A 27403-nucleotide genomic window follows, 5' to 3' on the forward strand; every position below is an offset into this window, starting at 1 on the left:
ATTTTGATGATTTATATTCTTAACAGAGCAGAGCTGCAAGTGCGTCGATGGAAAGAATCCACCCCCCCCTTGCCCTGCTCAAAGAAAGGTTGAAAACTAGGCTTTCCCAATAAAAACAGCCAAACCTAAAGTTTATATGCTGATACTCACCGAATTTATGCATACTTTTCCATTACATGGTGGTGTAGAGTGGCTATAAAGCCTGAAGCTTATCAATAACAGTTAGGAAGCACTACGGTTCACGCGGAAAGGAAATTTTCGCATTTTTCTCAGTTCCTGTTTAAAAAAGAACTAAAAAAAAGAACTCCTCATATGGTCTTGGCGGCATTGTGCATTGAAACCGGAATCCGCTTTCGCGAAAGATTTGTAAACAGAAATTTATGACTGGTCGTGGCTGCCTTAGCGTTCCATAATTCACTTTCCACGGTAAGGAATTGTCAGTTTGGAGGGTGGCGCTGGTCTGAGAAATATCGTGTTTGTGTAGAGGCACTTGCATCTTTTGCATGCTCTTTCCATATAATTCATTGTGGTTGTAAGTGCATAACATAAGGCTCATGCAATCACAATGAGGCTCAGTTGAAGTTAGTGCCTGTGCGTACCTGCATATCATTAGGCATCGTGCTGTGTCTGAGCTAGAAAATGGCGCTCCTGTTTTACCAGGTCGTCAAATTGAAAGGTTTTCCAATAGGACAGGACTTGTTTCAAATCAATTGCAGACGCCTTTTCCGGAAGTGAAGCTAATGTCAGTATTATATTGACTGCAGTTCTCCAATGTTCCCTGGAGTTCCTTGATATCATTAGCGAGTCAAGAAAGCAAAGTCAAAGAGCCGGAACCCTTTGAAATTCTCGTCTGAATGGAATACATGAAGATGATGTGTCAACCTGCATTTCAAGCTAAGGAATGTTACATTTTCAGTGCTCATTATAAACTGCGCCGCAGTATTTTGTTGATCCGTTTTAATCTTGGAGCGGAAAACGTTATTGGAAGATGAGACGCCTATATCTAATAAAGGCAGAAATACTTGATCCAGGTGACCTTGTTTAGCAATACGAGACTGTCTCGCACTCCTATTTACGCTGCAATAAATCTACGCAGGTTCTACAACGGAGTGGTACCCGTCCTGCTGGTCAAAGACTTAGAGCTGTTGAAGAAAGTTTTGGTCGAACAGTGCCACGTGTTTCCAGACAGAGGGGTTTGTACTTGGTTGTTGTGCACTCATCACTTCTGAACAGTAGTCTTCGTTTCTTAATGCACCTGCACTTTCTGTACTTCAGAACGTAGTTCAAGCAAGAACGTAGTTCAAGCACTTTAATGAGTTCCCTAAGGTTGCGTTTTAATATTTTTTGACATACGCATATCTGTGAGGCAGCTGCTTTCATTTCGTTTTCACTCAGTGTATTGAGCCCGAGAAAGAAAGCGTGGTTATACATTGTTTATCACTCTACCTTCTTGATCTTTGTTGAAGCTTTTTGCGCGGCGGTACCGAAAGCATAGGTAAAAATTTTGAGTTTGAAAACCCCGACAGCAGTTGTTAAGCACACTGTAATGAAGTGTTGGGGACCAACATCGTAAAACGACGCATTAGTTTAGCGGTTCTTTCGCACTTTGCCCATTGCTTCTTTCAGAGTTTAGGGAGGAGGCACCAGGATGCTTTATTCTGGTGTTGTCTCAAATCAAATTTTCCAAGAAACCGAAATATATGAATACATAGGTGATTAATCGGCGGACACCGAAGTAAGCAGCAGTGGTATGATGAATTCTACACACTCCAGCATACTTTCCATTTATCGGGCGCCTCTACCAGCACGCATATTCGGCTGCCGCTTCTTGCCGTAGTCTGTGTCGCATGATTTAAGCCGACCTCCCCAACAAAAGTATCATGCAACCGTGACATTCTTCAAGAAATGTGTTTGCGGAGATGCTTGCGGCACCAGAGTATTCAGCTGCAGCCCCGCGGTTCTGTTCATGACTATGCTGAATGGCAGATGTTGGATTAATTTATTTCGATTTTGCATGGCCCGAGTCAAACGCTCCATATTACTTCATGTGCGTTGGCGCTAACCCTACATCATACCGCCCAATTCGGGGATAGTACAAAAATTGTAAATAATCTTCCACACGGGTGACATCGTACATTAGGCCTTGACAGCAGAAACCTTTAGCACTGCGGAGACATATTAGCGTCGGCGTATACCGGTCTTCCGTATTACTATTACGAAGGTGCAGTTACACGGCGTATGCTTGGTGGGACGCTCACCTCCCACTGTGCGTGCGCACTTTCGCACGCTAGAGGAGTATATGCCTAGCTAATCCGCCCTCGCAAATCCGCAACTTTCTATTAGCCTTTGTGCCGTTTTAACAGACAAGGCTACGTGCTGTAGGCTTGCCGTAGGAAGCCAACGTCATTCTACTTGTCCGATTCAGTTTGTGCTAACGTCACCTTTTCCTGGCAGCTGGTCTAAAGGAACACGGTCAACCCTTAACAAATGGTTGGTATTTCGAAAAAGGTTCTACACCAACCAGTTTCATTCCGCTGAGCGTGCTCGCATGCACTTTTCCGGGAGAGTGTTGCAAAAGACGCCCATCCAGCGGGGGTATAAAAGCCTCAGTGTGTGCGTTTGCTCCGTAGGCGCACTCGCAGAAGGATTCTACGCAGGTGTCGGAGCTTTAGATTTGGCAAAAACTGATTGAAACGCCCGAATGAAACACAGGAAACTAGTGTGATCATATGCGCAGCACACAATTTTATTTTTTGCTTAAAATGTGGGCGTGAAGTCTGTTTTATTTATACTGCAATGCCGTGAATAGAAGTACAGCAGTAACTCACGAAACTAGAAGCGATAAACAACTGTTCAGGACAAAAAGTTCTGCAACAACTGTTATTTGAAAAGATGTTCAAGACAGCAGGTCGTGTAGAACAGGTGAGTTCCCATAACAAAAATAAACACCAGTATTCGCAGATTGTGCAGAAGATCAAAAGCCAATGTTAATTTTAAGGTTTTCTGCCACCACTATTTTATAAAATAACTGCTCACGGCGATGGCTGGTGGTTTTATTTAAAAAATACTTTTATTCTGTGCAGGCACACTTCGGCATCTTCCTTGCTCCTGTAAGCCCAGATTCACTAGTTTTCACAGCAACGGGAGAGCGCTGGAAAAGCCTGAGGCAGACGGTCAGCCCGGCGTTTACTACAAGCAAGCTGTCGAAGGTAGTGCTGGGCAATACTCAGAAATGTTTCCACCTTGATTCGTGTGCTAAAATGGAAGATTGGGTGGGTTTCTTTTTCGTGTGTTCAGGCATGCGTGACGACGAGATGACTTCGGTCCTTTGCTACATTTTCTGCCTGCTTTTTATGACGTGTTTGCTATACAGGTTGTTCTGGTCAAGATTTTCTTAACATTTTAAATAAGGCTTACGATTGCAAACTGTGGTATATCGGGTTTATCTTCTCAAGCTGCAGATTTTCTGTGAGAAACATCACAGAGTACGACTCCGGATTAGTTAAACATATAGTTTTTTTATCGTGTGCTGACATAGCACAGCACAAGGATTTTTTTCTTTGCAACTTGCTTCCCAGCGAAAAACAGCCGTTGTGGGTGGGGGCTTGACGCCGCGATATTGTGCCACGCTGGACAACGCCATAACAACTTTCCCACTGCAGCAGGCTTGTCGGTGTAATGGGGTACTTTCGTGCACACTGGGGTTCCGGTTCCGGTTCCGGCTTGCGCCTAATAAAGGCACAGATATCTAAATTAGTGTGCGGTAAAATCTGGCAGCCAACCTCGTAGCCAGTACGGTCATTCACTTAGTTATACGACTGCAGCTAGCTGTTAGCAACAAACAAGTCATCTGCTTTTCAAAAAAAAAAAAGAGGGGCACTTAAGTTCCGCCTTTAAGGGCATGACACGATTGAGTTAATGGGAGCCATCAGTTGTTCTTGCTGCCTACGGAGACAAGGACACCGTTTCTTCTTTCACTGTCAAGTGAAAGACCACACGACTTACATATAAAGTCCCTCTTTAATTAAGCCGTACCGCCGTGCCCGCGTTGTCTAAAGGCAGCCTGCCTGCCTCGCAGCCCAAGGGCCAGGGTTTCGATTGCCGACTGTTCAACTCAGTTTTATTTCAAACGGACTTGACGCTTTAGAGTTTACAGTTCATTGACATGTCATAATAACGTTTGAGGCATGGTGCGGCCTTCCAATCCCAGCTTTTCTAATGCTTTATTATGTCCAATTTGGAGTTTCTCGGTCCAACGCCCACGGACTACGCTGGGGTTTTCGGCTAAACGGGACCCTAATGCTGACATGTTAAAATTTATTTTTCCTGGTGATGAAGACCGAAAGCGGTCACCTCTCTCCAGGCGTCTGAAGCCAATAACACTCAGCGCAGGCATCCACACCCACAAGCCGTCGCCACTGGTAAGGGTAGGTGTCCCCTGCCCTTATCAGCAGCCCTCGTGCCAGAGCTGTCAGCCGCTCTACAGCGCATTTCACTGCTTCGGAACGGAATCAGGAACATGACAGGGACTTCGCGAACTGGTATTAATCTCTCGTCCTATGGTGCTTATCACTGTGCGGTTTGGATAGACAGGCGACTGTCGACGCAATTTAGTGGTTAGTATGGATATCTCTACAATTATAAAAATTTATTAGTCAAGCTTAAACAATGAAATTAAGCTCCCTAATTTGTTTCTTTTCTGCCGACGGGGTGGCTCAGTGGTTATGGCGCTTGGCTGCTGATCCCATAGAAGCGGGTTTGAGCCTGACCGCGGCAGTCAAATTTTGAAGGAGGCGAAATTCCAGAGGGCCATGTACTGTGCGATGTCAGTGCACATTAAAGAACCTCAGGTGGTCTCAATTTCTGGAGCCCTTTACTACGCTGTCCTTCATAGCCTGAGTCGCTTTGGGACGTTAAATCCCCATAAACTAACCTTGCTTCTGTTCTGGTGTTCCCTCCTAATGGCTCTACTACCCTTGAAGAAATTACCTTTGCGCCCCGGAAAAAAAATTCAAGTTAATCTCGGCTGAAACAACCTGCGCATGCAGCCGCCTTTAAACTGTATGGTAGTAGAGGTAGAGAAATATAGACTACAACTTAACCTTGGCATTTCGCAGATATCCCGAATATTTGAGGCTTCCAGCGGAACACTGGCCGGCATTATTGGGAGAGACGCCAAAGGGGGAAGGTCAACGGATGTAAAGCTCCTTCTGCAAAGGTACTCCTTGGACGTCATGGTAAAGGCCGCTTTCGGCGTGGACTTGGACATACAGAACACGACACCGGGGAGCATTTTCGACAGGCTCACAGCAGAGAGCGCCCGTTTGCTGCAGTGCCTGGGACTGCAAGGAATCACGCTTGCAGCCAGTGAGTGCAAGGCTGTTGTCTTCCAGCCTTTATATTTATTTATTATTATTATTTATTTACAAATACTGCTGTCTCTGAGGAGAGACAAGCAGGAGTGGGTAAATACATTAGTAAAAACAAATAACATGCGTAGCACAAGAATAGATAATACAGAAGTATTAAAAACAGATGAACAGGTTAAATTGTTAGGCAACTGAACAAAAAGCTCTTCAATTGGCAATAAACGAATTGAGCCGTCCAATCCATTCCAAATTTCAACAGTTAGAGGGAAAAAAGAAAATTTAAATCAATCTATATGTGGTTTGAAGGGAACAATGTTTAATGGGTGGTTCCGTCGGGTTGCACGTGCGCTTGAGGACACAAATGTGAAGGGTGCCTGAATGCCAGATGACGTGTGAACGATCTTGTGCAGCATAATGATGCGTTCACGTGTGCGCCTATGTTCTAAAGTTTGTAAAGATAAGCTGTGCATATGAGAAGAAGGTGAAAACTTGCGATCGTACCGGCCGAAGATGAATCGTATTGCTTTTTTTTGAACTGATTCTAAACGGTCAGTGGCGCGCGCGTAATGAGGGGACCAGACAATTGAGGTTGTTGCAAATGAAAGTCACGCATAGCGTATGAAAGTGTGCTCAGAATGTAGTTAAGTCTCGTTTTGCTCGAAAACTGTCTTGATAAGATTTATTATGCATGACGATGAAATTTCTAATGGCGCAAAGCCAGCCTGGCCAGAGAACGCCATGGCACAAGGCGTTTTTGTGTACATAAGGCGGTGCCAACGGCATATGCTCCTGGAATTTGACCACAGGTTACCGGAGCACCAGGCAGGGGAAAACTTCTACACAGTGCATTGCCGGTGGTTACACCCGGCTGCTCTGAGGATAGAGCCCCGCACTTCCGCATACCAGGCGGATGCTTAAAGGCCATTATGCGGTTCACGATAGTATTAAGTGAAGCGATGGGTGAGAAACTTTCTCCGAGCAAGTGACCGTTACCGGCAACGTGGACGTAGTATGCTACGAGTGGAAAAGCCCACATTTTATATCCTAGCCAGTGAAATTGATATCGAAGTGGGGCGGGATCATCTGGGCGGGTAAGGGTTGCTTTGAAATATATCCACAAGCGGTCTTGTGTTAATGGATGGTCCGACCTTTGCGTCCGTGAATGGCGGTCTCTCTTTAGGGGAAGGCAGGTAAAAACGCCGCTGTAACGTCTTCGTTCCAGCAGAGTTTAATATTCAGTTTAGTTAGGTTCTTGGATTCGGTTCGGGATGCGATACTGATTGACGCTTCTTAATACTACAACAGCACAAAATCTTCCGAAATATTAAACGCCCTCATAGTTTCCCCCGCTCTTCTTTTTGCTACTGAGTCGTACGTCCGAAATAACTTTCTCACTATGAAAAACTCAAGTTCTGTTTTTTTTTTCTTTCAAAATCGTTTGAACTATCCCATTCAGCTGCCTTCCCCTGGATAGCTGTTATCGGAGCAGATGTAAGGCACGCTCACCCTTGTCAACAGCCACAGGATACACTGAACGCTTGGTTTGTGTCCTTTAATAAAGTGACCCTTGCCTGTCTAGTCTTGCATACTCAGAGTCTTCAGATATTCACCGTCGATCTTAGTTTCGTACATGCATTGCCTTTTGTATGCTGACGATATAACAGTCTGGACAAACACGGGTTGTCTCGGAGAGAAGGAAGAAAGGCTACAGCAAGCGGCCTCTTGTGTAGAGCAATACCTCGCAGAAAGAGGACTCGCATGCTCGACCGAGAAATCGGAACTGCTGAGAGTCTGGAGAGGCAAGCAAAACCGGACCGTCCCAACCAACGAGGACCTAAAACTCAACGTCTACCTTGACGGGACACCTATCCCCGAAAAGACAACAATAAGAATTTTAGGCATGTGGGTTCAATCCAACCAGCGCAGTACTCACACTTTTACCCTGCTCAAAGCAACAACACTACAAGTCTCACGCATGATCACCCGCATCACCAACAGGCGACATGGCATGCGTGAAGAGGACACACTCAAACTAGTCAGAAGCCTTGTAGTTAGTAGAATCACGTACAGCCTACCCTACCAGTGCCTCAACAAAAACGAAATACAACAAGCGGATGCCCTGCTACGCAAAGCGTATAAGACAGCGCTCCGACTTCCGCGCAACACGTCAACCGAAAAACTCATGGCCCTGGGATTACATAACACCTTTGAGGAGCTACGAGAGGCGCAGCTTGAGTCGCAAAAACTCAGGCTGTTGCAGACAACGACTGGAAGAGCGCTCCTGCAGAGGCTCGGATACCGCGAGCAGATGCGAGAAATGACGAGGACGGCAACGATCCCCGACGAGCTTCGCAAGACCCTCAAGGTAGCGCCAATACCAAAAAACATGGATCCCAATCTCCATCGAGGCAGAAGAGAAGCGAGGGCCGACTTCATCGAAAGAACATACGCTCCTCAAGCCACGACCGTGTATGCAGACGCGTCTTGGAGAGGAGGAGACACCAAAATCGCTGTGGCGGCGGTGGTCGATTCGTCTTTACGCGAAATGACCAGCGCGTCTCTCCGAGGCTGCACAGCTGCAGAGTCCGAGGAAGTAGCCGTTGCTCTAGCGGTGGCGGAGGGCTATAGAACCGGGCGGTCGCTAACAATACTCACCGACTCTCAAACAGCCTGCCGAAATTACATGAATGGCAGGATAGGTCGTCACGCGCTCCGTATACTCCTCGCAGCGAGCGACAGAATTAAAAACCAGGAAGAACAAAGCGACAAGATCCCACACAAAATTGTGTGGGTACCGGGGCACACGGGGGTGGCAGGGAACCAAGAGGCCGACAGGATAGCTCGAGGATACATTACTTTCCGAGCATCCGATGAGCCCGCGGAACTCGCGCCAGCACCCAGGGATTACTCGGCCATACTACAAAACTACAGAGGCAGAAGATTGCGGTATCCCCCACCGCACAAATCTCTCAGCAGAGAGGAAGCTGTCACTTGGAGACAATTACAAACAGGCTCTTTCCCAAACCTACATATACTAAACAAAATGCACCCTACCATATACGCGGACAAATGTCCCTGGTGCGACGGAAAACCTACTCTCTATCACATCACATGGGCCTGCCAAAAAATAGACGTGGTCCCCAAAATACAAAACCCGAGTGCGGAGCAGTGGGAGAATCTGCTGTCCAGCGACCGCTGTGAAGACCAAGAAGGTCTGGTACAGCGAGCTCAACGGGCGGCAGTGGCCAGCGGAGCCCTGGACTGAGGGCAACCGACCACTGATTAGAGGCGGACGACTTCGACAGAGAAGACTCCTGGGGGTAAAATCAAGGAGAAAACGTCTCTGAAGATGCTCCCAAACCGCAGGAAAAAGGACTAGAGTAAAATAAAGTTTTTCCTTCCTTCCTATTTTCGTTCGTATTTCTCCAGGTAACGCGCCTCCTTTCTTTCAGATACGTTAATTAGCTGCCTTATTAACCACCAGCTGTCTTCTCAGCTATAGGAAAGCCCTAATACGGAGAAATACAGCGCGACAAATGGAACAAAGATTATTTCACTTCTTTACTTCCAGAGCACTTCACTTCTTTGTCAAGGGGCAAAGGGCTAGACTAGCAGAGAACTGGGGGCACCTTTAGTTGATGTGCACATCATTCAAAAGCTTAAACGTCCTTGCCAATCAATGTTTCCACCATTTAGGACAGTTCTTTTATGCTTCTACAAATATCAAACTGTTTTTCGACGTCCACTGAACGAAGTGAAGTTTCTGTCTGGCAGTCGGTGCTTAAATAATGACTTACTATTCCTTTCAGCCTACGCGCAACCAAAATAAGCTCTCAAACCCTGAACCCGCTTCTCGCACATTATAGATACAATTGAAACACATGCAACTTCTCCTAATCGCGCCCTGCTGTTTTTTTTTTTCTTTTTGCTTATAAGCAGACAATTCGGTTAGGCTCTGTCGTTCACAAAAAAAAAAAACAATCAAGTATATCAAATATGCGCGTCGCTGGGAGGACACGGTATGCAATGCGTTGGAAATCAACAAGGCCCACCCCTTTCGTGTGATCTGAAAATGTGCATCAAGGCTATTGTGTTGACTCCGCAAGTTTTTAGTCACTGCTTAAGGCGCTGAATGTTCACTGTAGCCAGCATTCCTGAATATGATCCTGTGGAAGAATATACTGGACCACTAATTGCAACTCGATTTATGAACACTGGAGAATGAGCGTGTCAGAGATCGTCACGCACAGACCCCATGTCGATGAAGTCCGTCACAATAAAGATCGTTCCGGAAGAAAAGATAGAAAAAGGAAAAGGGGACAGTAGCAGGAAGCTTTACATTGCCTCGTGAAGGTGAGAAAGGTGAAGCTTCAGTGACAGTCGTTTCTTTTTGTATATTTATTTAAAAACAACTTGTGTCAAGTTAAATGTTCCATGCGACAAACAAAGACCTTTCTTCTGTCTTGGTCCGTTTAGTAATGTGGCTCGTACTGTGCACCGACAACAAGTAAAAAAGTAAAAAAAAAATATACGTTGAGTCATTTCCATCTGAGTTGGTGTACCTAGTGGTCTCGAAAGAATTTCCTGAAATTCGCTTCGAGGCGTGGAATATTTACTGACATAGGCACCGTCGACCGCTACTTAGAGCCACCGTAAGTACGTTGTGTGACCACCTCCAAGCAGGAAGCTACAGCTTCTAAGTTAAAAGGCTGGAGGATGCGGGCTGTCTTAGCAGACCTGTCATCGGCGTTCCTAAACGATCCTTACATAGATAAAAAGGCGAGAGTAGCATGAACTTGATGATTCTGGTGAAGTGAATAGAAAGCTAGCCGTAAACCCTACGACCGCAACGCCTCACTGCGAAGATCTTAGGGCGTAAACGCTATTTTCACTGTTCCTAGCGATCATGGGATCTTGTGTAGAAATTTCAAAAGGACCAAAATCAGGCAGTGCTATAAGAAACTTGAATGTAGATTCGTCAGTCCTAGATTAAGCGTGGGATAAAACGTTCCATCGTCCTGCGCGTGATGCCTGAACGATGGTGTAACACCGGATGATCGGGTGGTGCATCGGCCATTGCTCACAAGAGGAGCTGGCATTACAGCAGATCTGGCTTGTTTAACCACTTTACCGCACGCAGCAAGAAGTCTCCATGCCTGTTGATCAAGCTGTCGGCCGTGCTGGCGAACAATCAGTAACGATCGGCGCCTGAAACAAACCCACCGGGAAGTGGACAGATCGCATTTCGACAAGGATAAGTTCACAAATTCATGTGACAATATTCTCCTTTTTACTCTCTTTCTAGACTGCCTTCCGGAAATTCGCACCTTATTACAATGGCTGGTGTCTGGGGCATCACTTTTCATTGATCCTTTTATCCGCATTATTGTGGTTGTGGTGCGACCAATCATCGAAAGGCGGCGCACATCCACCTCAGTAAGTAGGCTCATGTTTCTCCTGCGGAACAGCGTGCTCATTTTTTATCGCGCTATAAAAGAGCTGTGCAAATAGCATTGTGTCCTCTTACAAATTCGTGATTTATTTAAAGAAATCAAGTTCGCTAGGACGAAGAACCGAACTTGTTGGTAATTCATCTTTTACGAAACAACACAGATAACGGACTCGGAAGCACAAAAGAACACAACGACACAGCCCTCGTGTCCTCTTAGGCGTCCGACTCCTGTTCAGCGTTGTTCAGTAAAGCCGTTCAAAGATCTGCCGCACTCCGTAAAGGTAGCAAAGTGCATCTTTTTCCTCGCGGCTTTCCTTATATGTTTTGCTGATGGAACTATATAGTCGCTGATTTATACAACCGAGATTATGTCAGAGAAACTACAGTCCAGAAGGCGAAGTAGACTACTGTATTCAGAAATCGGTTCTTGTTCGTTTCGCGTGAACCAAATCACCGAAACGGAAAAGAATTGAAGAAGAGGCGTGTAACGCGTTTTTTGTGCAGAATTAGAGCGCTAGAAATGGTTCATATGTTGGTGAGACAAGTGTGAACGTAATTATAGAAACTGTGTACATGCGAAATCAATCCTTTCGAAAAAAATGTAAGTAAAGGTACTGAAAACATCAAATTCTGCTCGGCCTACGACTGTGGTGCGATAATCAGCCATTGCGAAGACCTCCATGGGCGCAGGACTAGCAGGCATGCCCTGATTGTGTTGCCAAGGCACAGCAGAAGCTATGCCACTGTTGTGCTTTTTGACAGTTGAAACATTCCGGCTCTCAAACGCTGACACACCATGTCATCGTCGATTCGGCATAGGGAGCAGACATCTTTCTTGGTTATGTTGTTTAATTGGCGGTAATTGACGCAAAACCTGAGATTACCGTCCTTCTTCACGAGGAGAAACGGGGCTGCCCAGAGGCTTTTTCGATAGCTGAATGACATCGTCGCGCAGCATTTTCTGATCTTTGTCCCGGATAGTATGACGTTCGCGCGTCAAGGCAGCGTAGGGTCTTTAGCGCAGAGGGCGGGTGAGTACACCGATAGATGGTCATCGGACCTGTAATGAGGGAGAAAAAAATTCACCGGAACTCTGACGGCGACTGCGAATATAGTCTTGTTTGTGCCCGGAGTGGTGGGGTGATGTCTCAGGTAGGTTGTGGTACTAAGACAGGGCCTTTTGCGCGTCGGTCAGAGAGGGCGAAGACATCTCGTGTGTCAGTGATTTCGTCGAGAAATGCAGTCGTGTCGCCTTTGTTGAGGTGTCGGTATTCTTCGCCAAAGTTTGTCTGCAGCACTTCAGCTTCGCATTTGCGACGTGAAGGAAAGTGAAGTGGCCTGCTTTCCTTAGAGGGGGGGGGGGGGGGGGGGGGAGGTGGCGTGTTGAAAAATAGGCAGATGGGTGGATGACTGCAGTCGTTGGGACGGGCGTAGGGATCATGTCGCGGGCTGGCCGGACATCTTTCACTGCGCACGGTGGTGATGTATTTATTTTTCTCAAGTCACTACAGGCCGATGTGTTCCAAGCAGGAGGGGCTTGGAACATAACAATTGTACATTGATTTAGATGTGTAAAAAAATGCAACATATAGCAAAAATTGGTGAGAACAAACACAAAACAAAATAATACATCATGCAACTAACCAAGAAAATCTTCAAATGCTTAAATAAATTTACGAGCTTAAAAAAGTGATTCGGGAAGCGAATTTCAAATGGAGATGGTTGTGGGGAAGAAAGAGTACTTGAATGTATTTGTTCGGACAAAGTTTCGATGCAGCTCGTTATCCTTGTGTGTCGTGTTTGCCTCAGGGTGTCGAACCGGAATTTTTTCGGGTTTGGTTCAGGTTCGGGTTCACGCCTTTCGGGTCCGGTTCCGGGTTCCGCTCCCGAGCGACATTCCGTTCCGGTTCGAATTGGTTCGGATCGCTTCCAACCGGCTCAAACGGGTTCAGACTACAAAAAATTCTGAACGTAGATAGTTTTTATTCTACCTTGTTTAGATGTTTTCTGTTCTTTGTGATGTCAGCATATAAAAAAAACTGTAAAATTTGCTCAATGCGATCTGTTTTGACTCTACCCACTTTAAGTTACTGTCCGCGGCAAAAAGATTTAAATTTACGCAAGAGCCGCGAAATCAAGTGAACACAGGATTAGTGTCGGCTAGGCTAGATTCTATCTCTTTTTTGTCGAAGAAAACATACACATACGAAGAAAAAAGTGGGGGGGGGGGGGGGGGGAGGCGGCGGTGGCTGCCTTCCCGGTTCCGGAGTCCCTGCTACTTGAACGAGCGGTTACGCCAACTACGACGCGGAACGCACGGACGCATAAGTGCTGCGCTCTAAAATGCCCCATCTACCTGCAGCCGATCTACCTGAGGTGGAATGCTGTGAATGCTGCTCGTGTGCCGTCGTTAAAGCGTTCTACAAAAGAAGGCCAACAAGCATGAAGCTTGTTGCACATGCAAGCGAAAACGCTAGCGAATCCTGGCACCGCGGCGCAGAAACGTTTTGAGTCGTCGCGGCGGTGAGCGGCGAGGTTCCAACAAGTTTGAAATTTTCGCTGGGGCGCACCGCTATATAGCTCATTCGCTTGCATGTGAAACAGCCTCAAGCATCGCGCCTAAGACACAAGAAACGCGAAGTGAGGGTTCCTGCACAGCTTCGGCCCTCTCTCAGTAAAAGAAGACGCATTACGTTCGCCGCTATTCAGGAGCGTGGCGCTGGTGAATATTCTCATGGTTCGGTTACACTAGCCGCAAGTACCCCCGGAAGCAACCGATTGGACAGTCATCGCTGTAGCTTGGAAGTAGCGGACACCTTCAATTTCCTCATGGTGCGTTTTTCTTTAGACTACCTGTATAGCCTCTCCAGAAGGCAGGCGACACAGGTACTTACAGGGTATTTGTTTCAGTACCTTTCTATCGGCAGCCTTTTCTGGAGTTCCTTGACATTAGTGTTTTAAAACGTGTTAAGCGAATGCGCATTTATCTCTTCTGCTGCAAAAACGTTCTTCCTCAAACTGCACACTTCGACGCTGCTTTTGAAGGCGTGACTTCATCCCAAGGAGATGGTTGTGCCATGAACGGTGAATTGCCGACTGCGCAATACGCTGAATGCCATTGACCATCGTTTTATTCCGTGCAATGACGCTACGTTCTTCTGGGACATATTTACAGCAAACACTTAACTAGTCTCTGGAAGAGCCGCATGATGGACCGCCACGCCGATCGAATCACCGCGGTCATCGAAATCTTTCTTCCGTGAGCAGTACGTTTTGGTGAGGGCAGTATATGTCGCCCTGGAAGGGCCGCCTTTCTCGCTCCCCTATCTAGATGCATGTGTGTGTGCCTCCCAGGCTTTTGATGTTTAGGGAGGTGGGGACGTGCAGGGAGATCGTGGGCTCATATTACACAGCCTGGTGTTTTGTGGCAGGAGCATACTTCGATTTTCTATTTCTGCGCTATTTGCATGCAATACAGTAAAAAAATCCTCGCCCAGCTCAGTTGCTAGATCAACAGACGGAAAATTCGGAGGTCGTGGGTTTGGATCCTAAAGACGGCATGTTTTTTTTTTAAGCAATAATCGTTAAAAATAATTACCATATTAAGCTCCTATTGATGAACACCGCAAATTAATTTACAAAGGACATCCCGTGTGCTCCTTCGTTTCGGTGATGGTTGGCCTCCGTCATGTGCGGCAGCGAGAGGCAGATATAGGCCGCCCGTCAGAGAATTCAAGATACAGCATTCCGAGAAGAGCGTGAGAATCTGCCCGCTAGAGATTAGCATTCATTTTTTTATATATAAGCGGAACAATGTTTTATATATAAGCAGAACACAAAATGACTTCATCGCAGTTACATTTCATTTCAGTAGCATATTTCTAGGTATAATCACTGTATTTTTTTTTCTATGTATAGTACCGCTGCTATATGCCCGCGTTTCCTTGCTTATTTCCATCGCGTGGAACAAAGAATGTTGAAATTCTTTAAAAACAAACGCGAACTTATATTTCTTTGTTTCGTAATAATAGTATTATGTTTGTTTTAACGCGTCAAAGCGACGCGGAGTCTGTCAATGACGCTGTAGTGGATAACACCAGATTAACGTGTACAAGCGGGGGTTCCCCTGAGTACACTCACACCGCACAGCACATGCGCATTTTTCCATTTCGCCGCCATCCAAATGCTGCCTCGCCACTGGTATCGAACCCGCGACCTTGGAATCAGCAGCCGAGCGCCTCAGCCACTGAGCCATCGTGAGGGGTCTTATTCGTTATCTGCTATCTGAGATAAGAAATGCCTGATAACGTAAATGTTGCACAAGATGACTGGGTCATTGCACTTATGCTTCACATATTTATGGTACTCGACACAAAGAAAAGAAAACCATTCTCACTCAGTGCTTTACCAGTTAAACCAGTGCTAAGAATTCGATTAATGCTTTACGTAAGCATGTGAAAGGGGGATACTATAAAATCCATCATTTCACATAAATCTGACGTAATATACTTTACAATTACCAAGAGCACATTGCGGAAGCCCCAGTTCTTCCAACACACGAACGCAGATAGCTTTCGGTGGGTAAATTTACCCGCTGGCACATGTCATTTTCTCTGAAGAAAACGTGCTGCGTAAAATGCGCGGCTGAAGAGAGTCCCGAACCGGTTCGGAACGGTTCCTTTGAATCGTTGCGGTTCGGGTTCAGTTCCAAGATGGCGAAAAAAATTTCGGTCCGGTTCGGTTCCAGTTCCGGGCAAAAATTCGGGTTCGGTTCCGGTTTCGGGTTCAGGTTCGGTTCAGGTTCGACAACCTAGTTTGCCCTGCATCTGAAGGCTGAACAAAATTATGTTGCGGCGGACTGAAAGAAGAGAAATTTTATTTTCAACATAATCTTTGTGAGAGAATCAAAATTTCTGTATTTGCGGACACTAAACCTGACCATGTCTAACTCTCTCGGACAAAATTTTAGAAAATTCGAAAATATCGATATGGAAATATTGGACATACATGATATAATACAAATGAGGAACGCTTCTGACGATAGCAAAAAGTTAATAGAAAAAAATTTAACACTCCCATCGGGTAATCTACGGGTATATTGATTGTTCAGGAGAGAAAACGGCAGGGCTGGTTGGTGATGCATTCTGTGGAGAACTTATCGCAAACGACGGACAAGGGACAGAAGGAAGGACACATAAGACATTTACGAGCCCTCGTGAATGTCTTATATGTTCTTCCTTCTGTCCTTTGTCCGTTTTTTTAGCTACGTTAGTCAGAGAATATTGATTGTCACACTGAAATCTTGCATTGTGTGAAGAAATTGCGTTCACAAACGGCATTTCTCCAAAAAATGGTTTGGTTCAGGAATCCTAGGGAATGTTCTTTTGTTTAAATTACTTCAAGAGAGCATATGTTCTTTTTGTGTGCCCATCTCAGATGATAGAGGCCTTCTCGAGCATATTCCTTAGGAAAACGTTACATGCTGAAAGCTTAAACTAAAGGGGAGGGGGGGGGGTAAGTTTTCGTTTTAAGAAACATAAAACTGAGAAAGCTGAGGAGGAAATTTGTGGAATGTGCGTGCACCAGGCCATTTGATTTGTAAGCATCATTCTTAAATACTTGGGCGGGACACTTCTTGAAAATCGGAGCCTTGTAAAGGGTGATGAAATGGACTAATAAGTTTTTCTCCTCGTAACACCTAGGAGTATAGCTTTCTTGAAGTTCACTCTCATATTGCACTGCGCACACCATCGGTCAGTAGCCTCAAATATTCTTGTAGGTTACCGTGATCAGAGTTTTCCCTGATTTGCTTAATCAGAACGGAGTCGTCTGCAAATAACCTAATGGATACAGAGTTTGGGACAAGATCAGCAAAATCCTTAATGTAACTAATAAACAGTGAAGGACCAAGTACGCTTCTTTGCGGATTACCTGAAGTGACACCCAGGCATTCAGAAAATTCTCATTCACCACTGCTAACGATCTCCTGTTTTGTAAATATGAATCAATCAATATTGAACTATATACCGGGGAAGAGTGATGAGCACCAGTTTATCAATAAGCTGCCCGTGCGGGCCCGCACCGAAGGCCTTAGCAAAGTCTAAGAACGATATGTCTACTGCTCCTGAATTATCAATAACACATGATAACTCATGAGCGGTATTTACCAGTTGAGTAACTTTTGACATTCCTTTCCGGAATCCACGTAGAATCCACGTGGCATGCCTTTATTGATGAAAGAATTCCTGATGATACCTACGAGTATATGTTCTGAAAGTTTGACACAGATGCTAATAATCGATACGGGCCGATAATTAGATACAACTGATCGATCGCCTGATTTGTGAATAGGTACAATTCGTGTTACTTTCTAGTCAGAGGGTAGGTCACTTAATTCAAGGAAACAGCAAACATATTAGCAAAATATTCAGCTACCTCTGAAACATAGATTTTCAAAAAGTGTTTATGTTGCGTCAGCTCCGCAGCCTTCCTTGATTTCCAGTTGACGTAGCATTGATATCATACCTTCAGCTGACATTGAAGGAAAATCTTGGGATCAATACATTGTTTCGGTTTTCTGATGACTGCGCAACCAATTATTAAAGGAATCTGCGATTTGTTGACAGTCGAATAACGTGGTTTCATTTGAATTTGTGTTTTCTAGCACTTCCTTTCTCTGTCTCAGATGGCGGCAAAATCTGCTGGGATTGGTATTTATAAACAAGAGAAGTGTGATTTTTTACTAACGGTCTTCTGCAGTGGCTAGTCTTTGTGCAAACATGTGTTTTAATTCTTGACAATGAGCCGCGGGAGTTGCGTGTTGCCTGCGATGTTTCATTTTGCGTCTAAGCTGAACAATCTCTCAGGTGACCCTAGGGTCCCTTCGATACGGTCGGATTTTTCTCAGAAGGCGGAATCGGTAATAGCAAGCATTATTGTTTTCTTAAACCTACTGCACAAAACGTGGATGTCGTCACTATTGGTACTGATTAGCGCAGTTTCTAGATAGTGAATTCCAGCCGCGTCATCTGCTCGATTAAAGTCTCGGATGCTAAAGGTGGTGCATTCCGGGAAAATTATTCATATCTAGGAGAGCAACTAAAGGATAACCAGCCATGACCGTAAATACTGTTTTCAACACTTAAAAAGCCATAGGAAATCATTTCTGTAGCAAACAACAAACCTAGAAGAGCACTTTCACTGGTAGGCTTTCTAACTGATCCAAAGTCAATGATGGGATGATATCCTGGGTAACATAGTTCGATTCAAATTTTCCGTACACCAAACACTTCCAATCCAGACTGGGGAAGTTGAAATCACCTGTTATTAAATTACCTACAAGCCATTCCAACAGGTGATCATACAGTGTTTGAAGGCGGAAGTCGGAAGTGTCGGGTGGACGATAATCAGAACAAAGCAAAAATGATGTACCTAATACTCATGATGTAAAAAATAGCGCACAGGGAACACACGGGACGGAAAGAAAACGACGCAGACAAGCGCTAACTCGCAACTGAGGTTTATTGCTGACGCGCGCAATATAAGGTAGTCACTTTAAAAACATAAAACAAAAACAACCACAAACAGTCCCTCCTGGAAAGACCAAGTCAGAGGAAAAAATTGAAATTGAAGCATCAGGCGCCACTCATCGCTGTGGAAGATCAGTTAAAAAACCATTATCAAAAAAGGAATTCAATGCAACGCTGAGGCTAAAAAATCGATTTCACAGTCTGCCAAGTTAACAGAGGGCTCAATGATACACGGATTCCGACATTTCCTAATATGGTATGCCTCCATTATCTCGCGTACACGCTGATTATCTCGCGTACACGCGTACACGTGTATCAGTGAGCCCTCTGTTAACTTGGCAGACTGTGAAATCGATTTTTTAGCCTCAGCGTTGCATTGAATTCCTTTTTTGATAATGGTTTTTTAACTGATCTTCCACAGCGATGAGTGGCGCCTGATGCTTCAATTTCAATTTTTTCCTCTGACTTGGTCTTTCCAGGAGGGACTGTTTGTGGTTGTTTTTGTTTTATGTTTTTAAAGTGACTACCTTATATTGCGCGCGTCAGCAATAAACCTCAGTTGCGAGTTAGCGCTTGTCTGCGTCGTTTTCTTTCCGTCCCGTGTGTTCCCTGTGCGCTATTTTTTACATCATGAACGTTATCCAACTTGCCCAACTTTCCGCTTTGCTGTACCTAATACCGTATTTACTCGCGTAATCCTCGCACTTTTTTTCCCTGAAAATCAACGCGAAGTTTGGGGGTGCGATAATTATGCGGGGAAAATTTTCAAGCAAATGTTTCGGAGTGTTAAATGAAAAGATGAATGGGTGCGAGACCGGGATTGTCAGGTCCGCTATTGTAAATATAACGAAAACATTACTTTCAAGCGGAACTTACCTTCGTTATGAAAGTACAAGGTGAACGTAAGCTCAAGCTGCTAAAGCACTTTGTTTGCCGCGCGCAACCTCCCGTCACTACTCGCGTTGCGTACGTCTATCAGGCAATTCTACTCTTGATCAGAGTCCGTGTCGATACTGGAATATATGTCGAGCCTTGATATATTCCAGCAAAGATGTTTCGACGGCAGGAAATTTCCCAGTCTTCGGTCCACGGAAGGCCCGGCGCGTCTTACCGGTCGTTTTGAGTTCGTCGTGCTGCCGTCTCCAATACCGGACGCAAAACTCGTTGACGCCGAAGTGTCTGCTGGCGGCGCGGTTGCCATGTTCCAACGCATACTCAATAGCTTTTAGCTTAAAAGCAGCTGTGTAGCTTCCGTAGCGTCCCATGGCGAAGCGGCACAAAGAGCACGGTGCCACACGCAAACAAGGCAAACGAGGCCTACGAGACACAGGAGAGCTGGAGACACCTTCGCAAAACGGCGTAGCGGTGGTGAGTGCGGTAGCGGCGGTGGCAGCGGATGATAGCACAGTACCGCCGCCTAGTAGCAAGCGCACCCAACCATGGTATTTTCGTATTTTCGCGATTCTAAGCGCCCCCCGAATCTAAGCACCCCCCCTATTTTCGGAAAAAAATTTCTGGAAAAAAAAAACTGCATGCGAATCTAAGCATCCACTTTTTGCGCGGAAGAGAGCGTTGCCGAGGCCGCCAAGTGCACTTGCTCTTTTTCGTCGAGCCTGTGCAGTCGGAGTCACGAGGAGGCGCGGTCTGCGCGTTGTTGTGACTGAGAGAAGGATGAAAAGGAAATTGCACGGGCCTGCCTACTGGCTCGAGCCGAGCCACCACCGCTGCCAAGTGCAGATAGAGGAGAGTTAAGAGATCAGAGGAAAGATGAAGAAAAAAGATAAGACGCCCGTAGCAGCAACAAATGCGGGCGAGATAAGCGGGCGAGGCCGCGCTCGCCGAAGCGAGGACAGCGGCGTCCACGGCGCTTTTTGTGTTGCTGCGTTCCGACACTACAAGACAGATGGGGGCACAGAACTGTCTGCAGCTATTTTTCTTTTGAATGTTTCCTAAATAAAATGTTTTTTCTCGCGCCCGTTTCATCGAGATTTCGCCGCGAAAAAAGGGGCCCGGGTTGGGGGGGTCAGTTTAGATTTTTCGAATCTAAGCACCCCCTCTCACTTTGGGCATCGCGATCGTGAAAAAAAGGGGGTGCTTAGAATCGAGTGAATACGGTAGTTGTAGCCGCGGTCAATAGATGGCGACCGCTACGAGAAGCAGACGGCTCGCGGCAGTAATTTTGGGGGTGCGATGATTATGCGGGGAAAAAATTTTTCCCAATTTTTGATAGCCAATGTGGGGGGTGCGAGCATTACGCGAGTGCGAGCATTATGCGAGTAAATACGGTAGTCATACGCGCAAAAATAAGCTCTCCCGGTTAGTTATTTGTTCTTATGCGACGCGGAGTGATGACGATAGAAGTTCGGGAAGCTTCTCCCGGACTACATCTCGAATGACTTCCCGTAGATTTCCGCTGGTTGTTGAAACGGTATCAGAGTGGCTGCTGAAGAAGACGTGTGCCGCCGGTTGTATTGGCGAGCTCTGGCATCTAGGGCCCTCCCTATTTTTATGGTGGCCGCTTCCGTCCCGAACGCTGCGATGGCCTTCGGTGCACTACGGACCAGACCGGTGAAATGAGCCTTCTTAACACCTTACAAAACCCACCTTCCTCTCTTCACTCATAATGGGATCTGCATTTTGAAAATAAAAGTTTGCGTTTCTTTGATATACGCATTTACCATCTCACTGGGATGTTGAATTTTTGACAGGAGTAGAACCTCCGCTCTTTCTTTCCGGACTAAGCGGCTGAAGGCTCCAGTAGCTGCTTCTTCAAGGTCTCCAGTTCGTGAGGGAAAGCTCCTGGATTTCTATCCACGTTCCGGCTCAGCCGTCCAATGCAAAGTAAACATTTAGAGCTTTGACGTTGTAATTTCAGGCGCTCAGCACGGCCCCACAGTCGAACACGTCAAGGCAGTTTGCGACATCTCTGTGAGGTTGTCCATGTAAAGTCGGTCACTCACAAGGCTGACGAAGCACGACGGACGTTGATTGTGCTCCAATAATTCATCTAGGGGGCACAGTGAGTTGCTCATCAGCACCTACACCAGATGTCACGTAGTGGAGACGGCAGTCCGGCAGTCGTGAAGGCAGCGAAAAGGGCTTCAAAAATAACCTATTTATTCTACAGACCTGCACCGACAAAGAACTGAATGACTCGGCAGCGGCGGAAGCAGCAAGCGTACTCGGCGATTGTCGAACAGAATGCCCGCCTCACTCGGCTGTGCTCAATTTAAAGGTGACAACGAAATTCCGAGATACGCCCTGCAAAGTGCAATGTAACCACAACAATCTCGAACAAAGTAGAATTTGTCCCGCCTGGCTGCGTACACTCGATATACATCTGTTTGCGCCTTGCGTCACAGTTAAAGTGATAAAGCCGCTTGGCGGCGGCCATTGAGCATGAACGAATGAGCACTCCAAAGTTTTTCGGCCATATTTTGTGCTCTTTCTAGCTATCGGTACTCTCCAAGTAGTGAAGCGTTGTGTACAGAGGATGGACACTTTTTCTGGCCCAATATCGCCACCAGCCTTCAACAGATCCACAGTTACTTGATCCTCACGTTCCGCATATCTTTTTCTCCAGTGCCAATTGCGCTACTTTACTTACTTCCTATTGTGTTACCGGTGAGAACTGGTATGCATCGGTCTTGTTGCCTCTTAAGTAGGCGTCATGATTATTCAGATGATGTGCAAAGCTGTACAGTATTCATCGGTCGCCTCACCTCTATTTTCCGTAGTTTGAATGTCATTTTCTTCCTCGTCTCTTAGCGTACACTTCAGATTTAGGCCTCAGTTTTCTTCTTCTTTACCTCTTTTAGATCTGTGTTTTTAAAGCATGTCGGTTTCTCACCATAAGATAGTTCCTTATTTTCCTAATAATACACTAATTGATTGCGTTTGACAAATCTGCTAATTTTACTCTACCAATGGGATTCCAGGTTGTTATACTTTGTAATTCTTTAATGAGACTTTCGTCTGCTAGGAGAGCACGCCAGTATCCTCGCTTACTAATCTGCCTCCCACTTTGGCTGCGCGCTCCTTGATTATACTGGTAAGATTGTTTGTTTTTTTTAGTTTGGTTTTATTGGGGTTTAACATCCCAAAGCGATTCTGGCTATGAGGGACGCCGCAGTGAAGATTATTGTTCATTCATTGTACAGTAAGGTCATCATCCTCGATTAAGGGGAGGAAGAAGAAGACGATGATTAGTGGGCCGGCTGTCTGACACCGGTCCGTAATTTTCGGCTTTATTTTCTCACTGCAAAGGTTTTCCAGTTTTTTTTTTTTGGAGTGTATCCTCGACGTGCGACGACCTGAGGGTCCCTGGCCGCCGGCAAAAGCACGTAAAGCGACCTCCTCGGCGCTGTGCGCCGTATCAACGCGAACACGGAACGTCACCACCAGCTGAACTCCATGTTGCACTGATGGAAGCAGCGGCAGCAGCGGGTCCAGCGGCCCCTGTAGCTGCGGCTACAGACCAGGGCCCGGCAAACAAGAGACTGCGCGACGACGAAGCCAGCAACGAGCCTCTGACCGACCATCCAGAGGACATGGACCAAGCATCATTTACAGTTGTATCGTACAAGAAAAAGAGAGCTACCGGTGTTCCTGTCGTCTTCAGGCCCACCGAGGAAGGAGGAAGCCTTACAGTTGTATCGTACAAGAAAAAGAGAGCTACCGGTGGTCCTGTCGTCTTCAGGCCCACCGAGGAAGGAGGAAGCCTATGGAAAGCCAACCCCAACATTGTGGCTTCGGCGGTTGAAGCATCGGCTCAAGAAAAATCCTCAGCCATCGCATTCACAAGGATGGGAGGCTGATGGTTACAGTATCGACGCTGACCGCCGCCAACCGTCTGCTCACGGTAACTAAGCTGGCTGGAGTGGCTGTAGAGGCCCGAGTCCCATACTCTTACATGACAAGCTATGGCAAAATACAAGATGTACCTGCCACCTACACAGACGAAGATCTGCACGAATATCTACGCGACCAAAGCGTTCTGTCAGCGAGGAGGCTAACCGCTTACACTCCTGAGGATGGTGGAAAGATCAAAGAGGTACGCCGTCGCACAGTTATAGTGTAATTCGCAAAAGATGCGCCGCTACCTAAACGCGTAACGCTTGGGTTCTGTAGTTGCCCTGTAACTGAATACGTCGGAGCAGCAACTCAGTGCTATAAATGTCAGAGGCATGGCCACATATCAAGACACTGTAACGGCCCCGTGCGCTGCAAAGTGTGTGCTGGCCCCCACTCGCACAAAGAATGCACTTCGAGAGCACAACCTAAATGCGCTAAGTGCGGTGGCCCACACCCTGCTTCCTATGGAGGGTGTTATAAAAAGAAAGCAGCCACAGTTGCTCGCACGGCAGAGCAAACACAAGGGAAACCCCCTAAGCGCCATGAACCACCACCTAACCCCGACGTGGTTTTCACGACTACGGCAGCTCTTTCCGAGAATCAGTCAACACAGCGTGGCAGAGCAGCTGACAAGACCTACGCAGATGCGGTAAAAAACAAGCGTGGGAAGTCAGTTGGCTCTTCTCCTTCACCTTCATCAAAGCTGCTGCAACGCACTGCACAAGACCCGACAAACAGCGTCGCTCGCTCTGAGCCTAATGCGCCACAACATGACAGGAAGATCGGCGGCAAGCAGCAAACCGGAAGCTCTGAACAAGATATCACATGCCTACTGATTCCGATGCTGTTTGCCGCCATCAAGGCTCTTATCCGTGCAAACCCCTCGTCAGGAGGACTCCCAGAAGTAGAAGCTGTCCTTGCAATGGAGCCGTTGGTGTCGGTCTCCTACGCTCCGCAGAGGCGTAACACCACACTTCAGTAATCATGGCTTCCACAGCGAGAACTTCACCGCAGGTGACAATCAACAACATCTTTCGTACATGCTCCATTTTCCAGTGGAACGCTCGCGGGCTACGCTCTAAACTATCAGATTTCCGACAGCTCGTGCGAGTGTAGCGCTTCCCCTTCATAGTCATCTGTGAATCACGCGTCGAGGAAACTTTCCGACTCCACGGATACTATTTCCATCATTCACAACGACCAGATAACGTCAGCAGATTGCTGATAGGCTTTGGCAAGGATATCCCGGCCTCGCCGGTTCATGTCCCGCCTCACAGCGACAATGAATACGTGTGCGCTGTCACCGTTATTGCCGGACAACAGTACACTCTGATTGGAGTATATCTTGAGCCAGGCACGCCATTTGATGCTTTGAGACTTGAAAACTTGATAGCAAGGACACCCTCTCCGCATATTATTTGCGGAGACTTCAATGCTCATAATGAAATTTGGGGCAGCTCATATACATGTGCCCGAGGTGCCAAGCTTGCAAAACTTCTCTCCAAGCATTCAGTTCAGCCATTAAATGACGGCAGCATCACCTACCTCCGAGGCCCGACGACTACCAGCAGCATCGACGTGACATTTGTCACAAGTTCATTCGCCCACAACTTTGGCTGGTGCACTGATTTGGAGACACGCGGAAGCGACAATTACCCAATCCTCATATCGGCTTTCCATGCGCAGAGGAACCCAAAGAAATTCCTTATAAAATCTACAGACTACGACGCATACAAGGACGCTGTAAGCAGAGGAGTTGCTGCGGCAACTCGAAATGAGGAATTAGCATCGACAATGGCGTATTGCCTGAGGGCGAGTACACAAATTACAGCTAAAAATGATAACCTACCTTCAAATGATGACACATTCCAAAGGCTTTGCGCTATACGCAGGCGAGCTGGAAGGAAAGCTCTGCGCACAAAAAGCCTCGATGACCTACGTGCATGCCGACGGGCACAACGTCACATTCGACGCTACATGGATAAATTGAGTCGGCAAAAGTGGCGTGACTTTTGTTCTACGCTGGATGTGCGCCAACCAGTAACCAATATTTGGCGGATAGTTAGAGGTATGCGCACGCCACTTCAACAACTCCACCCCTTCGCTGCACTCTCCCTTCACGAAGAAAAATCTGTAAAAGAAGTCTCAGAACAATACTGCAGGCTACAGTCGACAGGGTCAGGGCATTCGACACTCTCCGCAGATGGTCAAACAGGCATCCCAAAGGCGGCAGTGCCAGCGTTAGACCGGCCTTTCACAATGGAAGAACTATCCACAGCTATCGCGGAGACAAAAAGACACACGCCTCCGGGTCACGGTGAGGTGACCTATGACGCCATTGCTAAGCTACCCCACACCTCCCGTCTTCGACTCCTGGAGTATTAAAATTCTTCCTGGATGGCTGGTGAGGTCCCCACGGAATGGAAGCTGGCAAAAATTGTGCCCGTTTTGAAGCCCTGTAAGCAGCCAACAAGCTACGCATCATTCCGGCCCATTGCCCTACTGAGCTGCGTAGGTAAGCTCATGGAGCGCATGATCTGCAAACGCATAATTTGGTTCCTAGAAAGCCGAAATGAGTTCCCCCAAGAAATGAACGGGTTCCGTCAAAACAGGTCTGCGACTGACAATATCATCGCCCTCGTGTCATCACTTGAGGAGTACTTTCATGCTGGGTACATCCCGACAGCCGTTTTCCTAGACATCAAGGCCGCCTTTGACTCTGTCTTTCACCATGCAATTCTCGCAGCCTTTGGCAGTCTTTGCCTTGGAGGAAGGCTATACAAGTGGAATGGGCATTATTTAAAAGAACGGCAAATTTTTATGAACACTCCAGACGGTCCAACACGCTTTCACGCAGTGGAGAAGGGCGTACCACAGGGAGCGGTGCTCAGCCCTCTCTTGTTCAATATTGTCCTTATTCACATAACAAGAAACCTTCCGCGAGGGGTCCGCATAACCATTTATGCTGATGATATCTGCATCTGGACCGCATCACGTTCGCGCTATATTACCCAGCAACGTCTTCAGAGAGCGCTATTGCACGTTTCGATGTACCTGGTTTTTAGAGGTCTTCGTCTATCACCAGAAAAGAGTGTTGCAATGGCGTTTACAAGAAAAACGATGACCCAATATCCGCTGCTCCTAGGCGGACGATCGCTGCCATATGTACGATCTCAGCGATTCCTGGGCGTTGTAATGGACTACAATCTGTCATGGTCATCTCAGATAAAAAAACTCCGCCAGAGGATTACTGCAGCATCGCAAGTGTTCAGGTTCATTGCGGGAACAAGGTGGGGTAGCAACTGCCGATCAATGCTTCTGCTTGAAAAAGCCTACGTTGAAGGAACTGTGCACTACTGTCCACCAGTGCTTCAAAGATTATCTACATCAAGCAATAAGACTCTCAATGCCGCAAGGAACAACTGCCTGCGAATATGTCTTGGCCTCCCAAAAGGTTCCTCTGCGTCAGGAACAGTAGCGGAGGCAGGATGTCTCCCACTAGAGGTGATTTCCGCCCAGGAAACTATGCGTACCCATCTCCGCCATGTCCTGCAAGGGAAGAAGCACTTCCTTCACCGTGTCCACCTAACTCACAGCAACTCTAGCTTTGGCCAGGCAGTACAGCTCCTGCCCCTTTCTACTATTAATCAGCCACAGAAACTACTACCTCTGGCCTTTCCTCCATGGACACTCTCTCCTCTAAAGGTGAAGAAGTCTGTTCCAGGTGTTAATGCAAAGAGCCGCAAGACACAGGCAGCGCTTCTGCAAGCTACTCTCGCCTACTTAATCGAAGAATATACGCAGCACACCCATATCTTCACCGATGGTTCAACTACTAAAGAAACCTCTTCTTGTGGCCTTTATGTGCCCTCAACAGACCATGCCCTTTTTTACCGGCTGCAGCGGAGGACATCCTCTACGACAGCTGAGCTTCACGGCATTAAGGAAGCTGTTTCTTACATCCTGCGCCGAACCGCCGGCCGTTGGGTTATCTTCACCGATTCAAAAGCATCGCTGCACATCCTGGCCAACCTGCTGAAGAAAACGAATCACCAGCCAGTTTCCCTGGACATCGGGTATATACATCATTTAGCTATTGCCGCAGGCCACTGCATAACATTTCAGTGGGTACCTGCTCACTGTGGCATTCTGGCTAATGAAAAAGCAGATGAAGTGGCCCGTAAGGGCCATCAACATCG

General features: G+C 46.8%; 1 protein-coding gene across 3 annotated transcripts in view; it reads left to right on the forward strand.

Annotated features, from left to right (window-relative positions):
- LOC149344221 (cytochrome P450 3A8-like) overlaps positions 1-27403 on the forward strand; it is an 81408-nt gene that overhangs the window by 19077 nt on the left and 34928 nt on the right. For all 3 annotated transcript variants that reach the window (XM_089546219.1, XM_089546220.1, XM_089546223.1), the window contains exons 4-7: positions 1097-1193; positions 3084-3209; positions 5118-5367; positions 10675-10805. In XM_089546219.1, coding sequence (XP_089402345.1) covers positions 1097-1193; positions 3084-3209; positions 5118-5367; positions 10675-10805 — 604 coding nt within the window. The remainder of the gene's footprint in view (positions 1-1096; positions 1194-3083; positions 3210-5117; positions 5368-10674; positions 10806-27403) is intronic.

The sequence above is a fragment of the Amblyomma mixtum genome, chromosome 5, assembly GCF_055824585.1.
Source record: "Amblyomma mixtum isolate Tamu chromosome 5, ASM5582458v1, whole genome shotgun sequence".
NCBI lineage: Eukaryota > Metazoa > Arthropoda > Arachnida > Ixodida > Ixodidae > Amblyomma > Amblyomma mixtum.